The 12,724-nt window shown below is 41.8% G+C and overlaps 1 protein-coding gene across 1 annotated transcript; it reads left to right on the forward strand.

The window, feature by feature from the left end:
• Positions 1–370: 370 nt before the first annotated feature.
• gpn1 (GPN-loop GTPase 1) lies at positions 371–11,286 on the forward strand. The gene is made up of 13 exons (XM_080428394.1): positions 371–563; positions 2,325–2,418; positions 2,679–2,785; positions 3,140–3,177; positions 3,528–3,606; positions 4,797–4,891; positions 5,139–5,184; positions 6,051–6,197; positions 6,534–6,616; positions 6,704–6,743; positions 7,202–7,295; positions 8,231–8,335; positions 9,278–11,286. The coding sequence occupies exons 1-13, from the start codon at positions 384–386 to the stop codon at positions 9,382–9,384; spliced, it is 1,215 nt and encodes a 404-aa protein (XP_080284520.1). The 5' UTR covers positions 371–383; the 3' UTR covers positions 9,385–11,286.
• Positions 11,287–12,724: the final 1,438 nt, after the last annotated feature.

Genomic DNA, 12,724 nt, shown 5'->3' on the forward strand with positions numbered 1-12,724 from the left:
TTTAATTGAGAGATATTATACTTCAATGTGTGTTTTTTTATGTATTTTGTGTATTGTTTAGTTGTTGTATTAATCATTTTTCAAACGTTTTTTGAAATGTGCTATTTTATCATTACTATTATTATCATTGCTATTATTATTATTGTTATTATTTATCTACATCATCATCATCATCATCTATTATCTCTTGAACCCTATGATGTGAGGCACTTTATTTATACCTCCATGCTCTGACATGATGCAAAGGATCACTTGTAATTTAACTTTGTCAATAAAGAATTGAAGTGTGTGGGGTGTGTGGGGGGGGCGGAGTCTCAACTCTTTGCGGCACTGTCGTGTCCTTTACGGCAGTAGCGGCACCGGGTTCTCAACAAACAAACAGCATGGCGACGGCAGCAGGATTCTGTGGTGCTGAGGATGTTTCCAGTGACAATAAGAGCGGTGATGGAGGACAGGATGACATGCCGACACTAGAACCGCCTTCAGGAGATGCTGCCCAGCGGAAACCCGTGTGTCTGATAGTGTTGGGCATGGCGGGGTCGGGGAAAACTACTTTCGTGCAGGTAATGTGATAGCATTAAGGCACGTTCATTATTGGCTCTCAGCTCTGGTGCTGTGCTGTGGTCTGGACTCACACGAGTCTGGTTTGATTTGCTTGCATCTGATGTAACCGGGTTTAATAAATCTATTTGACAGGGTTGAGGACAGAGTACAGCAACTTGCTATGGGCCTGGTCTTCAAGATACACCACAACATTGGGATCCCCCTGTATTTGTCAAAATACTTCCAAAATGTTAATGAAGTCCACGATCATAACACCAGAGGCAGCTCCACGAATCATGTTCATCCCAGATTTGGCTCAACAAAGGGAATGAACTCGTTCTCATGCTATTCATCAAAAATGTGGAATGCCCTACCAAAAGGAGTAAAGGAGTGTAAAACCCTACTCACTTTCAAAACTGCCCTAAAGATACACCTTCAGGAGGCGGCAATTCAAAAATGGCCCCTGTCCCAGTCTTAACCTACCCCCCCCCCCCATTTCTTTTTCTTCTCTTGTACATATTTTTCACTCTTCATACCATAACCTGTAAGCTGATAGTATGACATTCTGTATAGTAGTGTGTATATCTGTCTGTCTCTTATATGTCATCATGATTTGTGTGCATGGGGATCTCATCTTAAACAAGCTCAGTGCTTAATGAGTCTTCCAGTTTAGTAGACCTTGTATTGTGAATTTGTACTTCCATGTACTGATGTTCTCATGTCTTACTAAATAAAGTACATCAATCAATCAATGACAGTTTATAGTGCCAGTGTAGCCCTGGTCCAGAGCGTTAGTGAGTTCTCTCTAACGCCCTGGCTGCTCTGATCATAGACCGAAAATTCCACTGCCGTGCTTGGTCTCCAACTTAAGTAAACATAAACAAAACTATTTCGCTACTCACCGAAACAAAAGCTGTTTTGTGTTGTTGAAAGTCTATTGTCCAGTGTGGGAAGCCTCTCAGGACCCCGCCTTCTCTGTATAATACACTTTTTGGGCAGAAAATAGAATGGAAGATGGAAATGATTGTATTTACTCCACTGCGCCCTCCACAGATCTGGACTGGTCAATATATATTACCATTGACCAGACCTTGCACGGCAGTGTAATTTTTGGTGTAACGCTCTGTCTGGACCGGAGCTAGTGGTGGTCAGGCTATAAGAAAAGACACAGACATCTCCCTTGTCCATTCAGGACTGCTTGCAATCACTTTGATTGATTGGTGTACTTTATTTAGTGAGACATGAGAAACAGTACATGGAAGTCTACTAACAGGATAACTCATAAAGCACTAAGCTTGTTTAAAATGAGATCCCCACGCACTCCCACACAAATCACTTGGGGATCTGGTCGTCCCATCTGCTAGCCAGGATGTGGGGATTGGGGAATAATTCAGTATTCATAAAGTATTCAGTTTAAAAACTATATCATAACCAAAGGAACTTACAATGCTAATCAATGATTTCTGTAGCCAAGCTTAACAAGAACTATTAACTGACAAGGTTTTGCTATCATGACATTTAGCATTTAAAGCTCAATTTATGTATTATTAGAAGGAGCTTAATGTTCCACTAGTAAATGGTAAATTTTTGATCTGGTGTCCCAGGTCAGTGCCTGCTTAGATAATTGGAAATGAGCATGCTGTATATCAGGGAAATCACTGAAAAGCTGCATAAAGAAATCATGTTGTGACTACCTTTTGTAAGCATCAGTAAGCCTACATTAGCAACTACGGTAAAGGCCACAGAGCTAAAGGTATTCATGACATGCATCCGTTTTGCAGAGGCTCACCGCTCATCTCCACACCAAGAAATCCCCCCCGTATGTCATCAACCTGGACCCTGCTGTACATGAAGTGCCGTTCCCTGCCAACATCGGTAAGGCTTTGCCACTGAATTGAGAGAGCATCCTTGTTTAGAGAGTGAAGTGAATCTGAAGTGTGGGTGCCATGATTTATCCTTGTAGAATAGCACTGACACTGACCACAAATCCAAGAGAGGCAGAAAGTACAAAATCGCAGTATACTCCCATGGACCCTGATATAGCATTTTCTTTGCTTCTGTACCTGCATTTGGCTACTGACCAGCTTTCAGTAATCAAGTCTTATCTTACTGTTTCTTTGACCTTCTTATGGCAGATATCCGTGACACTGTCAACTACAAAGAAGTGATGAAGCAGTATGGTCTTGGGCCTAACGGTGCCATTGTGACCTCCCTCAATCTATTTGCAACACGTTTTGATCAGGTAGAATTCCCTTTTGTAATACATTGCTGTCCAAGGGGGGGGGGGGGGGGGGGTGTGTGTGTGTGTGTGTGTGTGTGTGTGTGTGTGTGTGTGTGTGTGTGTGTGTGTGTGTGTGTGTGTGTGTGTGTGTGTGTGTATGTTTTCAAAGATTTTCATTACAATATTTAAAAAAAGGTAGATCATGTATTTTTGTTTGGGTCCTGGCCTCTTTTGAGTCTCTAGCTGAAAAGGTTTAGGAACCAGATCATGTTCACAGGTCGTCTCATGATGAATTGACACGTTACCTAATGGGACTATCACACACACTGCTGGACTGAGTAAATAAGTCTTATCTGTCTCTCATTTCACTTTCAGGTGATGAAGTTTATTGAGATGAAACAACACAATCACGAGTAAGTGTTGTTAATTGACAGTGAAATTCCAACTGAGGGGGCACATACCCACTCAAATATCTGATATGTTTTATTTTTACTGTATTGTATTTTCCCTTAATTTTAACCACTGACAAATAATATTAATGCTCATAAAGCCAGAGTGTTCATCCTTGATAATCCTACCCCTGACTCACTATACAACACATGAAAATGTCAATTGTTTTAATGCAAGCCAATTAAGTTAATTTAAAAGTGAGTTATCTGCCATGGATGTGGTGTTAGTAGGCTTCGTTTGAGTAGTAATTATTTCTGTGTTACGGTGAATCTGCTGTAACATGTACCAGCTGACCTTAAACTCTTGTGTACAGATACGTTTTGATTGACACTCCAGGGCAGATCGAGGTGTTCACCTGGTCAGCATCTGGCACCATCATCACAGAGGCTCTGGTATGTCTCAAGTATTTGCTTGTTTTTTTAAAAGGAAAAGTTTACATACGGGTGTGTATGTCTGTCTGTCCACTGTGTATATTACATGGATTCCACTAGAAAGGAGATTGATTTGATAATGTGTAATGCTGAGTCGAAGTCGAAGAACAGAAGCCACATTTATTTCTATTACTCCTACCACTGACCATGTGTTTGAGTGTGTATACATACGGTATGTATGATATGTGTAACCTCGCGTGGCCAGACAATATCACACGACACACTGCGTGGATATTAGTCTGGTCCCTATCAACGCTAGATTTTTTTCCAAGGGGCGGTTACAAAAAGATCCAAACGTACTCTATTGGTTAGACCTAAACCAATCAGAGCAGTGCTTCCTTGTATACGAACCAATCAGAGCAGTGCTTCCTTGTACGTCATTGCTCCAAATAAGGTGATAAGCCCGCCCACATTTGGATACTGGTCCCTGGTTGGTTCCGCACAACTGCGGAGGGAGAGAAATGGAATCTCTATGGAGGGGGTCCAGACCTAATCTGCCGAGGGCTAAAGTGCGATGCAATTTTGCAAAGGCAGATTCGTCTGGAACCAGGCTAGTGTGTGTGTGTGTGTGTGTGTGTGTGTGTGTGTGTGTGTGTGTGTGTGTGTGTGTGTGTGTGTGTGTGTGTGTGTGTGTGTGTGTGTGTGTGTGTGTGTGTGTGTGTGTGTGTGTGTGTGTGTGTGTGTGTGTGTGTGTGTGTGTGTGTGTGTGTGTGTGTGTGTGTGTGTGTGTGTGTGTGTGTGTGTGTGTGTGTGCTTCCTTGTTTTGTTTTGTTTTGTTTTGTGGGTCTTTGCGAAATCCCGGAGTGGAGTTTTGGTCATTACAACGGTGGTGCACGGCCACCCGTTTGTGAAGTGGGTATTTTAAAACCCTGGTGTGGATTGGTATTGTGTGGAACTGAACTACTGTGCGTTAAATGTGACTGAACTGAATTTGAAGTGAATACAAACCTTGAACTAAGACTTTAGTGCGTGGAGTATTTAATTACGGTGTGTTTGGGTTGAGATGAGATATATTGTTTAAACTGTACATACTTATTTATTTAGTTTTGGACCCGGTAGGTTGCTGTAATTTTATTACAGTGACCCTTGTAGGGGTTTTTGATGTCACCTTTTATGGTGGTAACCGCTACAGTGTGTATGCGTCTCTGCAGGCCTCCTCATTCCCCTGTGTGGTGGTGTATGTGATGGACACGTCTCGCAGCGTCAACCCTGTCACTTTCATGTCCAACATGCTGTATGCCGTAAGGTCAGTACGGTATAGACCGTGATATAGCTCTTCATTTTTATATATCTTAACACTTAGCCTTAACAATCCTCAACTAAAAAAAATATTTAATACAATTAGTGATATTATAGACATTTTTATTTAGATTCGCCAGTTTAACACATTGAATGCCAGAATTATTTCAGATTTTTAGCTGTTTTTCGAAAAAAAGAAACCGAAAAAATACGTGTTGTCACTCTCAGCTGCATTTTTTCGGTCTCCCTTTCAGCATTCTTTATAAGACCAAGCTGCCCTTCATTGTTGTCATGAATAAGGTAAGGAAGAAGTATTAATGCATAGACACTTTTGACACATTCCTGAGCCCTCATACATCAACGTTGCGTACCAACCAAAAATCATACTTGCAGACATTTCTAAGCAAAGTAGGGTATCGTATTTATTATTCATTTTGTTCTTATACTTGGGGAACGTGTGTAAATTGTGCACACAGCACTGACCATGTGTACACACAGCACCTTGGGGTAGAGCAGGAGAACTGTTAATAAAACACTAACTGCTCTGCTCAGTGATCAACCACATAATGCACTGGTTTTACTGTGACACCATAGATGTATACAGTTCATGTAGACACAGCATTGTCCGCTGCTGCTCATTGGAGCGATGCGTAAACACGGTTACCATATTGTCAGGGTCAAGCCACGCCTCCTATGTCTGTTGAAGCAGGAGGTCTCTCCGCGATTAAAATCATTATAACTTGCTGCATTTTCAACCGATTTTCAAGGGGTTTGGTTTGTTACAAATGTCAGGTATGTAGTTATGATATAGGATAGGATTGGTTAAATAAAAAATGTGGGGATTCATACCAAAACACCATTTCCTATGTAGATGCTAACATTTCTAGTATCAGGTACTTGTAAGTAAAACTCAGGCATATTATGGCAAGTTGCTCCTGCCAATATGCTGTCAAATGTACAATCCAGTGGCCACTGGCCAGTGCTGCATCTACGTTCAGTATATGCCTTCCAGGGCCAATAGGAGAAGACTGTGGTCGTATTAGGAAGCTTTCAGTTTTGGATGTGTGCAGCAGTGAGGGAGTGAGTTGCTGTTTCAGAGCAACAGTTCACCATTGATGTTGTCTTATGTGTATCACCGTTGATGTTGTATTGTGTGTATGGTGCAGACGGACATCATAGACCACAGCTTTGCGGTGGAGTGGATGCAGGACTTTGAAGTATTCCAGGACGCTCTGAACCAGGAGACCTCGTACGTCAGCAACCTGACCCGCTCCATGAGCCTGGTGCTCGACGAGTTCTACACCAACCTTCGGGTACGAGACCGACTCAATGTACCATTAGTGACAACTTTATGTAAACAATCCTGTGCTTAAAACCCTAAAGTGTTCATCTCTCCTACATTCTCTCCCTCTCTGCTTTCCTACTGTCTGTGTGACGCATACATTTTGTGCCGGCTCTGTTGGTGTGTTGGTTATATGCAGCCTAGCCTACCAAGCTACAGAATCTGAACAGTTCCTGGCGCAAAAGGGGAATAAATAACAACAAAAATAAAAATATACTGATATTGGCTGTCGCCTAGAATTTCCATATGGATGCATCCCTCATGAAAAGTATTAATAAAGGCTTGTGACTAAATAATGTGTCTGTAGGTGGTTGGTGTATCTGCAGTGACAGGCAGTGGGTTGGATGAGCTCTTTGTCCAGGTGGCAGACGCTGCCAAGGAGTATGAGACGTGAGTACTAATAGTAGTATTATAAATTATGTGTTTCATTCATTGCACAAAATAAATAGTCACAATACTGACCCATATCTTTCTCAGGGAATATCGGCCAGAGTATTTAAGACTTCATAAAGAGCTGGTGAGTAATGTGACATGTTTTCAATTTTTTGGTAAAATAGAGAGCGAGAGAGAGCCCTAGGGGCACTAAACTGTGCACTAACCTGTCACTGTGTCAAGTTTAAAGTCTCTGCACATTTATTTTTATATATATACCGTACTGAAACCAATGGTTTCTTCGAAAATCTAAAGTATACCACGACTCATAGTCAGTGTCCTGAACCTGCGCTATTACTGGAACAGTTCTTTAACCACTTAAGCCCTACTTAGTTGACCGGGGTCCCCCAGGGCTCTATATTTGGTCCGCTACCGCTATTATTTCCCTCTGCACCATATCTCTTCACCAAAAATAGCCGATCTACATGTATCTTGTACATCTGCTATTTTCGCTGGAAGTTTGACCCAGAATAAGGACACTAGAGTTTGAGTGATTAAGTGATTTGCGTTGTGCGAATAAAGTGACTGATGGGTTTGTTTCAGGCTGATGCTCAGGGCAGGAAGCAGCAGCAGCAGATGGACAGGCTGAGGAAGGACATGGGAGCTGTTAACATGACCTCAGCAGCATCAGATACAGGTTAGCAGGAGGGCTGCGCCATGGATCATTTACTTTTAATGTCCTATGAACTTGAAAAAGCTCCCTAGAGTAGTTTGTCAATATCAAGGACTTTATCACACTCCCTGCTTACAAATGCAATGAGCCAATCATACGACCAAAGATAAACCTAATATGCGTTGCAAATGACAGTGTGAACTCAGGTGGTTTGGTTGTGATAATGAGTAGTGCAGCAGTTGATGCACAAACCTGCACATCACCTCAAATACAATCACTGGGTTTGAAGAATCCTCTGATATTAATGCTATTTATATTTGGATATTGATGTTAGATATTGCAATATCAACCAAGTTAATCACTCATCAAATTTGTTCTATATTCTATTCTATTGCATCACTTGTGGTGGTGTTTTAAATTTACATTGATGCCAGATGGGTTGGCTTTGCCATAGAAGACACTAGAAGGAGTAGCATAAAGTTGAGATAATCCAAGATTTACTGAATTTTATCAGCTTTTTTGCTTTTGTCAAATTAGTTGTCAGTATTTTAGCTTTTTATGGCTGGCCTGGCACGTTCTAGTCGTAGCAAAAAACAACATGGGGATGATTTAGTAATGGACATTTAGCAATCCATTGGTTTGCAAGATTAACCCTGGATGGACAGAGAGACTTTGTGCACCATTGGCATAGGTCAAATGGGCACAATGTACTGGGAGGCCAGTGTATGATGTCCAGTACTATGATAGCACCCATTGTCAGAGTAATTGGATGCCAGTCTATGACCTCAGTACTGAGTGTGTCTGTCTACATATCGATACCAGCAATGCACGGGTGAAATAGGCACAAAGAACCTGGGGGCTAGTCTATGAAGTGAGTCATCTATGTCATCAGAACTGCGGTTAGCCCTGGAATAGAGTAACCGTTGCTGACAGTGTGTGATGTCACTTCTTGTCCTCAGAGGAAGTCAACATTCCTGGCCCCAGTGATCTCATCTTCACACGGGGTAACCCCGATGATGATGACGAAGAAGTGGACAGCGACACAGATGACATCGACCACAATGGTTAGTACAACATCCTGATTGTTTCAACCTTATATGTAGTCTAGAGGCTAAACACATAAAGTACCATAAACACAGGTAACGGAAAAAGTGTACATTTATAAAAAAATATTGAAGTTATGGTTACAGAAACTAAATGGAAGCATAAGACAGGGTGGCCAAGGCCAAAACAACAAACCAAAGACCACACTAAATAATAAATAAATATAATTGTAGTCTCCCTGACTAACAGAAAAACAGGAGAAAAAGGTGAAGCAAAATAAAGAGCAGCACACCCCTGCCAGCATAAAGCTACTTTAAGCACTCGGCATTAAAATATGGCACACAGCCTACAGACAGGTATGGCAATGAGCACATAGGGTGAAGAATGGCAATTGGGTTGAAGCAGAGTTTCTCCCAGGTTTTTATGCTGGCTGCTGTCTGATTGGCGATGACGACCAGGTGCTGTAACTCAGCCTCCAATCACCTTTGACACTGCAGGGGAAAAAGAAAGAAGTCCCACACAACCTGCGGCCCCAATTTTGCAAGGGCCGTAACACTGATCAATCAAACAGAATGGTTTGATTTCACTTCATGCATTTTGGATCCAAGTCAGGTCGACTTGAGTTGACATGAGTTAGTGCCCAGACCTCGATGTCCACTTCTGACCTGTGTCGTTTATGGTCCTCTTTTTCCTACACTCTTTTTCCACTGTTGTACTATCAGACAACCGGGATGTTAAAGGGATGGTTCTGTTTTATATGTATATGTTTGGGTTTGAGATGTACTGTAGACCCAAGCTTCTTGTCAAATGGAAAACCATCGCAATTCCTGTGACTGAGAATTGTCCACTGTAAGCTTGTTAGCATTTTGTAGCAATGCTAATGGAAACAAAAGCGGTCAACTAGCCAGTCTCTGATACAGTTGCCCTCTTGCTCTCTTTCTGCCTCTCCTCCTCTTCCTCAGTGACCGAGGAGAGCAAAGAGAGCGATGCTTTCGGGAACTTCCTGAAAGAGAGGAAGGAAGTGGTTCAAGTCCGGAACAGGAAATCCATGCCGCCTGAGGGACCCTGAACCCTCGAACCCTCCACGTCTCCCCTCAGACCACCTTCCTGACATTAATGTCTTAAAGAGGATGAAGGATGTACTTGGACAGGCACAGCAAGGCGCTATTTTCGACCTTTCTCAGTTGAAAATACAACATTTTCATCATTTGACACTGTTGACAGTCACTTGTCTTTCGATTATACAGTAAAACAACCTTAACAGTGCTACCATTTAACCACTTTCAACCTTGCGTCACTATTTTGGGCATATACAACAAATTCAAATATTTGTTAAAAACAATAGCAGATCTATAAGCTTGTAGATTGGCACTCAATGAGTTAAATGCCCGTATATCACGTCGGTCCATAAAGTAAAATGATATTTCTACAAGGCCGTGCTGAATCAAGTTCCTGCATTACCTATTTCTCACGTCAAATGTGAGGAAAAAATTATAGTTTGCAATGAGGTCTGCCATGTTTAGTTTCATTCAATGGAGTAGCACTGTCCTCTAGTGTCTAGCATGGAGGTATAAAACAACTGGAGACGGCATCCAAGCATGGCAGACCAGTCATTTAAATGAAACTTGGTGTCTAGTTAGTATCATGGATCATAGCCCTTGATTTACAGGTGCATGGCATGATGTTATTGGTTAAAATTGGTTAGTACCTGCTGATGTAATCACGCATTATGTTTTAGTTTGACAGGAAGTAATTAAGATTGGACAATGTCACCATCATGACCACGTATGATGGTGAAAAATATATTCTTCTTTTCTTATACCCTCTATATACTTATTGAAACGGACCTGAGTTGGCTCTGTACTTGATCTTCTCTTGTTTCCTTCTACAACAAATCTCTCTGCCAGAAATAGCAGATTAGTCGTGAGCTTGTAGATCTGCTCTTTCTGGTGAATGTTCCTCCCAGAATAGGGGCCGTTGGGGTTCAAGTGGTTAAGTGGTTACTATAAATAGCATGCCCTCCTAACAGATAAAACTAGTTACAGGTAGTTAAGTGATATTTTTTTGTTAAAATAAGTGTTCAATAGCTCTATATTCTGATAGTACTCATTGCCATTGAGTGCTTGTTCAGTAACAGGAGTCTCTCCTGTTCTTTAGTAAACAGAAAATGCTTTTTCAGGTCGGAATACCTATTTTATCCAATCAGGAGAGAGAACTCGCACAGAATACTGATTAAATAAATTTGAAGCTGATAAATAGGTACTCTTTCCTGATTGGGTGAAAATGTTCAACCCACCTGAAAATGTATTTTCTGTCAAAGAGCTAGAAAGACCCCGGTAACTGAACAAACAAACTCTATAGCAATGAATGCTTAACAAAAAACTTTTAGTTTTAACCAAAAAATATCACTTACCTTAACTGTCCAAAACAGCACAGTGCATCAAGAGATTTGAAAGGCATGATGCACATGAATGATGCTTTTAGTTCACACGAGTTCTTTCATTTCAGACAGTTCAGAGGCAAAATATAAATGATGGCATTTTGTGTTTTAATCTGAGAGGATGGGGGAAACATTTCTCTGCATGGCTTCCAGTGAACCTTTAGCGACAGGGTTCTTGAAAATGCTCACAGCTGACATCTGCATATAATCTTCTTTGAGATTATGTTAAACACCGTATTGTCATATTGTCTCCCTGAGAAATGGCACATGATTCAAGGTTTAGGACAGACTTGCCTTGCACTTGGTTGACTATGGTTAACTGTATACATAGTTCATAGTTCTGTTGTTGGATCTCCATGGGAAAACTGTTGGAAAACTGCAGTGAAGTTGGTGAAGAGATTTTCCCGAGTGAAAATGTATATTTTTATAAAAGTTATTTTGTGTTCCTTTTTAATAACGACATATGTTTGTGAAAAATACTGAACGTTGGCTTTTATTATGATCCACAAAATAAAAGTGAGTTTTGTTGTCCTCAATGTCCTGTACTTCATTATTACTTACCTTATGTTTGTGTTAAGCTAAGGTCACCACTGTCAGGGCCCCTGCCTGTCACTAGAGGGCGCCACAGGACTGAGTTGAGTTTTCAAGAGTTATTGCCTGTGTCTGATTGCTCATCTATGTCCTGTTCATTGTGTGTTTTGTATTGAATTTCCTTGCTGGCTCTTGGAGTAACTTTCCCTGTGTCAACCTTTTTAGTTCTTGGTGTCTATTTTATTCATGTTTTCTTCTCTCTGTTTGAGGCCATGTGCCTACACAGAGTACATTGGTTAACAGATCATGTATGCGTTAACAGACCACTTCATGGAAACTAATTTCCACACAAAAGGTTAAATCATAACATTGGCATAGAAAACACTGAGATAATAAGAGACAATACATTGGTAATTATGATTTTTACATGTCACTGCTATTTAGATGATGCTTCTATTCTGTTAGTTTCTCAAGGAATCATGGGTGAATTCCATCTTTCCACACTCATACAAATGAGGGGTGGGAGTAAGGAAGGTGGTGTGGCCAGAAGGCAGTGTGGCATGCCTTATTGAACCAGAAGGTCTGTTCCTTGTGAGTTGTATAGTAGGAGGCTGGCAATTGCTACAAAGTTGCCGAAAAACGTGGTCTGGCATACCCCCCCCCCCCCGATGGCTGGCCAGGGCTCGCTCGAAAACCCACTGCGTGGGCGGGGAGGTTGTTGAGGTTGACCACAATCGGTTCCGAGTGACCTTGGCAAGGACTCTCTCCATTGCTTAAAGGTAGAGTAGGGGTCTGTTTTCAGGCCAAGGACCCCCTAGCAGAGAGAGAGATGAAGCAGGGACCCCCTCTATATTGAATAAAATTGTGTTTCAGATGAAACTTTTTTTTTTACTTGGTCTGCTCTTTTTTTCCCTCTACACCTATTCCTCTTTGCCAAAAATAGCCGATCTACAAGCTTTTTTTAAGGCCTCGCAGCGCGAGGCCTCGCAGCGCGAGGCCTTGTGAGCTTGTAGATCGGCTATTTTTGTCTCAAGTTCTCCTAAAAAAAATCATATCACACAAAGATTTGGCGGACCCCCTGTAGTAGCTCTGAGGACCCCCTAGGGGTCCCCGACCCCCCTGTTGAAGACCCCCGAGGTAGAGGCATTACCGAGACCAAAAGCTGTACAGCTGTATGGTCTCTTCATGGATAGCTTTTCATGAGGGCATGAGCAGTCAAAGTTGTTCTGCTTCTTATACGGCATGGCAAAGTATCTGTGGGCCGGACAGTTGAACATGCTCCCGGAGACGATTGGGCCGGACAAAGGTGTGCAGGGCCGACTCCTCCTTGACAGTGTAGGCTTATACAAGAATGCAGGAAAACTACATTGAGTCAACTAAAGTGGCATTGGTTCTTAAGTTTTCTTTTTCTCTCCTCGTCCTGGCAGACAGCTGGTCC

This window comes from Gymnoscopelus braueri, assembly GCF_963280865.1.
Source record: "Gymnoscopelus braueri genome assembly, chromosome: 1".
NCBI lineage: Eukaryota > Metazoa > Chordata > Actinopteri > Myctophiformes > Myctophidae > Gymnoscopelus > Gymnoscopelus braueri.